Raw genomic sequence first — 6,957 nt, forward strand, 5'->3', positions numbered from 1 at the left:
TATTGTGGCTGAAATTGATGATATTTCATGATATTTTGGTGATATTTGATGTTTGGTGAGGCTAGAAATTAAATGAAAAATTTTGGTGTGAAAATCTGAATTTTTGTTTAACGTATAGACATGTGTGATTATTAACCTGGGACTGATAAATTGAATCTCATTCACAGTCACTGAGGTAATTTAGGTATAATTGGAGTGTACAAAGTGAGAAGAATTGATTTGGAGTTAAATTGGAGATTTTAACCGATTAGACCGAGTATAGTGTGACTTAGGTAGAATATCACATTTAAGTGATTAATCGGACATTTTGCATCCCATCACATGCATTCATTTAGATTTAGAGAGCCTGAAATAGTTTATGATAAATTGACACAATTTATTAAAATTCGTGTCACATATGATGTATAGGTTGTGAGCCCTCTAACAAGGGTAAAGAGATTGTGCCCGAAGACCAGGAATAGGAGTATATCGAACTCCTAGTACAGTGAGTAACTTTACTATCATCTTTATTATCTAGAGTGGTTTTTATTCGATTTTGTGGATTTTATGGAAAATGAGTTTAAATGGTAAATCTTATTGTTTTACAAACAAAACGTGTTTAAATAAAATGATTTTATAAATTATCTTGAAATCGAATGATGACTTTGAAAATAGAGTAACTAGAGACCAGTTGAGGTGTTGTAAATTCATGATTTGAATTGACTGGCTTATGACAATATTTGCATGAATGGTTGAATTGGTATTTGTGTTGAAATATATGAACTGTGTATTTAGCCTTGAAAGGCTGTGAATTAGAATAATTGCCATATCATGTTATTGAATTTTATTGATTGGTGGGATAATGATGAGCTTACTGTAGTGGGCAGGTTTCTGTGGACCAGCTTATTAGAGGGGCACGGTAAACCCTATTATATCTTACCTCAGTATGAGAGGCGCGGGTGGATAACTCTTGAGGCTAACACTTTTAGAGTTCACTTCACGCCAAACCACCATGTGAGGGTGAACTCAGCCAACGCCAAGGAACGGCTATGTTTTCAAAATAAAAACATAATTTATGCGTACATGACTTTTTAACAGCCTTGGCGAACTCGGTTAGGATAGCCCTCGATCAAGGCATCCCTGATAATTGAGTATGAGAATAATTTTTGGCACGAGCCAAGCTTTTCAGGAAATCATAAGCCTAGTTGTTTATTTGGTTGAAATAAGTTGAAAGGTAATGAAATTACAGTATGATGATTTATTTTAATTGTCTCCATTTACTCGGCTTTAGATATTTTAGATGGTATTTGTTTACTCACTGGGATTATATAATCTCACCACCCTCATTTCCACCCATTTCAGGCTCAGGATGGTGTGTAGATAACTGATATCGTCGGAGGCTATAGTCGGCTTTACTACTCCAAAAACTGTAGGTTTACTGCCTTTGTGCACTTTTGTTCCTTGTGGGCCCACGAGTCACTATAAAGTAAATTTCATATTCCTATTATCTGTATTGTAGTACATATGAATTTATTTAGCTTTTACGTTACAAAAAAAATTAATTACCGATGACTCTATAAATATTGTTTTACAAGAAATTAGAATATTTTATCGAATATTTTTATTTTATTCAAATAGTTGCAATATCATTTTTAATCAATGTTTTAGACACTCAAATTTATTTTAAATCATAAAATATGTGTTTTCCACTCATCTACTACATTTTTAGTCAGGTTCGGAAAATTTAAAGGAAAAATGACAAAAACGCCCTTGTGAGGCGAAAATTATTTTTCCACTGTTTTGAAAGGGAAAAAGCTTAAAATTCTTTAAAAACGAGGTTTGGCAATGATTACTCACAGGGAAGATGAGAAAAATAGTACTAAAGCCTTGTGGGGTTCCGGTTAGTACAATGGGTAACGAATGTCTACCTGGACGTCGCGACGGTTGTCAGGGGCTAGAGGGGAGTACCGGGTCATGACATCTACGGGTCTAGAGATGACCAGATGCTTAAATAAGGTGCTTTTAGGTTTGGCATGAAGCATGCGAAGATGAATGAGTTGTCCAAAGAGGATTCATCACCCCAAGTTACTTGAAGGGGACATTTCTCATTTGCTCCTGGCTTATATTGTTTAAAAGTCCTTGGCCAAGGCAATCTTGATAGATCAATATAGAAGTTGTAGGACTAATCTGGATAAGTTAGAAAGTAGACACCGAGCCATGCTTTCTATTTATCTGGGATATATGATGAAAGGATCGAATTACAGTGAGATACTGTACACTGAAATGTTAGTCAAATCATATTGACTCTCCTGACATTTGGGTGGTCAAGATGTATTGCTAAATGCCGCTCATGATCAATAAATATAAATATAAATTCTTAATTGAATTAATTTATATTTATTGCCAACATGTTGGAAACCTAATGGGTCACACACATAAGGTGAATTGTCGAAATTAATTTAGTTTAATTGGATGTGATCTAATTGATTTTATAGAGGGTTAATCCAATTAAGTATTGGGCTAAATCAAATATGATTTGATGGAGTATTAAATAAAGGCCCAATTAGCCCAAGACATTTTATAATGCTTATTGGTTATAAAGTAGGTCAATTAACTCTATAAAAGAATCCTTTAGCCGCCTCTTGAACATATAGAAGAGTTCTATTTTATTTTCTCATGTGTTGAGATAGGATCATAGCCAAAAGAGAGAAACATAAGGGAGCTCAAAGTTCAGAGTTTGCTAGCACAAACTTCGGCTTAGGAATTCACACACTCTTAGTGAAGAGATTTTGGCAAATCACTGTGTGGATTACCATTAGAGGCAGGACAATTGTGCTGCTGTGGTTTAATAAGTCCTAGTTGGTGTACAAAAGTTAAAACAAAAAGCCAAGGAGGACTCCACCAAAGAAAGCAGACTTTCAGGTATGTCAAAATTTCTTTTGTGGTTTTTCTAGATTAGTTTCAATTAAAGTGATCCATGGCTTGGGGGATTAATATTTTAATAATATTCCGCTACATATGAGTTGTCTTAGCATGATTTAAATCCCAAAAAGTGGTATTAGAGCCAGGTTTAATTGATTTAATCTAGTTTTATGTTTAGTTATTGAAGATTACAAAAACTGTTTGGTTTATATGTCGATTTGATGCAAAGTTTGAAAAATTATTTAGAATAATTTTGAATAGATTTTTTCAAAACTAATTTATGTTTCAAAGGGCCTTTAAAGTCTTGATTTATGGATTTAAAATCTAGATTTAATAAGTCCTTAAAGATTTTATAGATTTGTTTTAAGAGAATCCAAATCTGAAAAATCTGGCAGCATATTGTGATCTGTATTGAAATTTTTTTTAAGGGACTTAAAGAAGGATTTTGAACATGATTTTTGGAGGGTAGAAGGTCAAGAGGATGATCTCAACCTCTGAAAATTTACAGCATTTAATTACCTCGTTTGGGTGGTGATCTGATGATGTTTCTGCACAAACAGTTTGCTGGAATTGTATTCTTGTGTGACAAGGACTTGCAAAATCATGGCTATTTGTATTCTGAATTTGCTAAGGTTTTGAGAGCTTTTTGGCATGATGTTTGGGGCATGGGATGTCTCTGAATTGGTGCCAAAATCGCAGCAAACAATGGAGTATGGAGCTTCAAAGGATTTGGAACAGCATAGGTGATGCAGACCCAATAAAATTACACTAGCTTGTGCTATTTCTTCTCTATATAATAAAGAGTTGTACTAATTTGGTTGTGACCTGAATTTAGACTTCTAATTGTAATGGAATATATCCTAAAGAGTTTAGGATTCCCCAAATATGATTCTAAAATCAAATTTCCAAAGAAATAGGACTCTTGGCCATAAAGATCTAATTCTAGTTGGACTAGAATTGTAAAAATTGAGGACAACATGGATTAAAGTTTCTAACAAGATTAGAAAGCCTAATTGGATTAGGATTCCCTTGAATATTAAATTTCTAATATGATTAGAACTCCTATTGAGAATAAGGGTCAGATTTAAATTCATAGTCCTAAAAGGTTTAGGATTACAAAGTTTATGCTTAATTTAATTCCTAGTAGGACTAGGACTTCTAAATAAGCCCAAGACATTTAATGGGACTTGGACATCAAATTATTTGGATTAATATCTTCAAAGGTTGAGTAATTTTATTGCCAAATGATATATGAGATCTTCAATTTCAATTAAACATAAGTTTTATATGTTCATTATATGATTATGAATGTATGAGGATGATTATGGACTTAGACCACTATAATGTGTTATGGATGGTTATGGTTGAATGTATTTGGTATTTATTTTATAAATAGGGAGTGTGTGCCCTACCTTTCCTCTATTTTATTCGGGAGTTATAAGATTCTCTTCTCATCTTACTCCCCTCAAATGTAACTTGAGGTTTCTTTACATTTATGTAATTAGAATTTATAGGATTAGATTAGGAAGAAAATTTTGTAATTCCAAGAATGAAGGATGAAGGCGCCAAGGAGACATGAAGATTACAAGACTACAAGATATGATGATATTTGTACGTAATCCCTTAGGATTTGACCAACTAATTTCCTTTGATGGCTTAAGGAAATTAGATTAGATAAAAGTCCATAATCATCCTAGTAGTATGCATGTGATAGATTTATTTTATGCAATATTATAAATGCTATGCATGCCAAATTCGATGAGACCTAAATAACAAGATAAAAGCGACAACAAAAATCCCTCATTAAAGTATTGAGTCACATGCTTCGCATGATTATGTTGCCTTCCACCATATAACAAGATAACTAGGCTACCTTTTTAATTGGAGACTTGTTGAGTCACTCAAGGGCAAACTTTTACACGAGCATGTTTGAGTTATTGGTGGGTCTTACTCAACTAAAACAGTGTGGTTTGGATGTGTCACACTTGACCACATAGTCTGGAAGGCAGGGTTAGGCGAAATGCATATGATGCATTTAGACAATGAGTTGTCACCTAACTGATCTGGGAGTTGCATGTGGATGCAATTGATAAGCTACGTTATCTACCCAATTAGGCTTATTGTGATTTGTTGAGTCAGTCAAGGTTGCAATAATTTGAAAGGCCCAGCCCACTAGAAATACCGAGTAGAGATTTGCGCATAATAGTGAGGGCTATTATTACAAAAACTTAGTGGGAGAATCAATGTAAGATTTAATACCTCATCTTAAATTGATTTATAACATGAATGGCTAATATAAATACTTTTTCTATACTTATAGGTTGTTAGAATGGGTATAATAATTGCTACTTTACTTGGCATACTTGATGCCATCAACCTAAAATGTTTGGACTTGTATATCACTTTGAGAAAAGTTTGCAATAAATAGAAGGGTGCAATCTTGACAAGTAAAGAGTAACTTTAAATATGATTGAGCTTAATCTTTCTATTGCTAATCCTAAATCTTGGATAATAGATTCAGGATGTGGATCGCATTTATGCACTGACATAAAGGATTTAAAGGATAGTAGAAAGCTTGGTAAAAATGAGGTAGTCCTAAGAGTAGGCAATGGTGCAAAAAATTACAGCAGTTGCCATTGGGACTTGTGATCTTATTTTACCATCAAGCTTAGTGCTGGAGCTAAAAGAGTGCTATTGTGTACCAGCATTAACTAGAAACATCATTTCAGTTTCATACCTAGCTAAGTATGATGATTTTGAATTTAGTAGGAAGGGCAATTGTTGCACTGTTATTCTAAATGATGTATTTTATGGATCTGCAACATGTCATGGAGGACTTTATGTTATGGATCTTGATAACCCAATGCTTAATATAGATGTCAAGAAAGCTAGAAAAGATAATCCAAATCAAACCTACATCTGGCATTGTAGACTTGGTCATATCAATGAGACAAGATAGCTAAGTTATATAAACAAGGTTATCTAGATCCAATTGATTATGAATCATATGGAGCTTGTGAATGATGTCTCATTGGTAAGATGACTAAGACTCCTTTTAATGGAAAGGTTGAAAAAGCAAGTGTGCCTCTGGGGTTAATACATTCGGATATATGTGGACCCCTAAACTCACTAGCTAGAAGAGGTTATTCGTAGTTCATTACGTTTACAGATGACCATTCTAGATTTGGTTATGTGTACCTAATGAAGTACAAGTCTGAAGCTTTTGAAAAGTTCAAAGAGTTTAAAGTTACGGTTAAGGAACAAACTGGGAAGAGTATTCTCACCCTTAGATCGGATCGAGGAGGAGAATATCTTAGTCAGGATTTTTTGGATCATCTAACGGAACATGGGATTCTATCACAATGGACTCCATTTGGAACTCCACAACACAATGGAGTGTCTGAGAGGAGAAACCAAACCTTGTTGGACATGGTTCATTCCATGATGAGTAGGGCAAATCTTCTAATATCCTTTTGGGGATATGCCCTAGAGACTACTGCTTACCTTCTTAACAATTCCATAGTAATTTTTCAGGATTTTAGGAAATGTTTTTAACTGTCAAAAAAATTCAAAACCATGGCTTGCTGCTGCAGAGGCAGCAACAATTTTGACTCCACCAACTCAGTTTTTTGAAGGCTTAATTCTGGGGATTTAAATCCTGAAAATTCTTGGCAATAATTTGGATAATTTATGGAACCTTTTCATAAAAAAAAAAAATCCTCAGACAATTGGTGCAACTAATTGCACAAATTTAGGCCTTTATTGGTTGCCAAGCCAAACAAAACTATGACTGTCTCTGTTGCAAACAGCAACTGTTTTAGCCACGTTTTGGTAACTTTACCTCCACCATTAGCCACACATAATCACCCATCTTGGAACATTGCCAATGTGTATTGATCTCTTAATTTTTCTGCATTTTATGAAGTGCTTAAGCCTCACTTTTATGGTTGAAAATGGACCAATACCATGGCTAGACAGAATCGAATTCTACCATTTAAATCACACCATAATGTTATGAGATCGAATCTTTATTTGCTAAATTAATTTGTGCATCTC

General features: G+C 34.1%; 1 protein-coding gene across 1 annotated transcript in view; it reads left to right on the forward strand.

Annotated features, from left to right (window-relative positions):
* Window positions 1-6,456, forward strand: part of LOC18592819 (protein STRUBBELIG-RECEPTOR FAMILY 8) — a 38,208-nt gene extending 31,752 nt beyond the window's left edge. The window contains exons 3-5 of the mRNA XM_018129747.1: window positions 5,222-5,285; window positions 5,417-5,490; window positions 6,109-6,456. Coding sequence (XP_017985236.1) covers window positions 5,222-5,285; window positions 5,417-5,490; window positions 6,109-6,456 — 486 coding nt within the window. The remainder of the gene's footprint in view (window positions 1-5,221; window positions 5,286-5,416; window positions 5,491-6,108) is intronic.
* The last annotated feature ends 501 nt before the right edge of the window (window positions 6,457-6,957 follow it).

The sequence above is a fragment of the Theobroma cacao genome, unplaced genomic scaffold, assembly GCF_000208745.1.
Source record: "Theobroma cacao cultivar B97-61/B2 unplaced genomic scaffold, Criollo_cocoa_genome_V2, whole genome shotgun sequence".
NCBI lineage: Eukaryota > Viridiplantae > Streptophyta > Magnoliopsida > Malvales > Malvaceae > Theobroma > Theobroma cacao.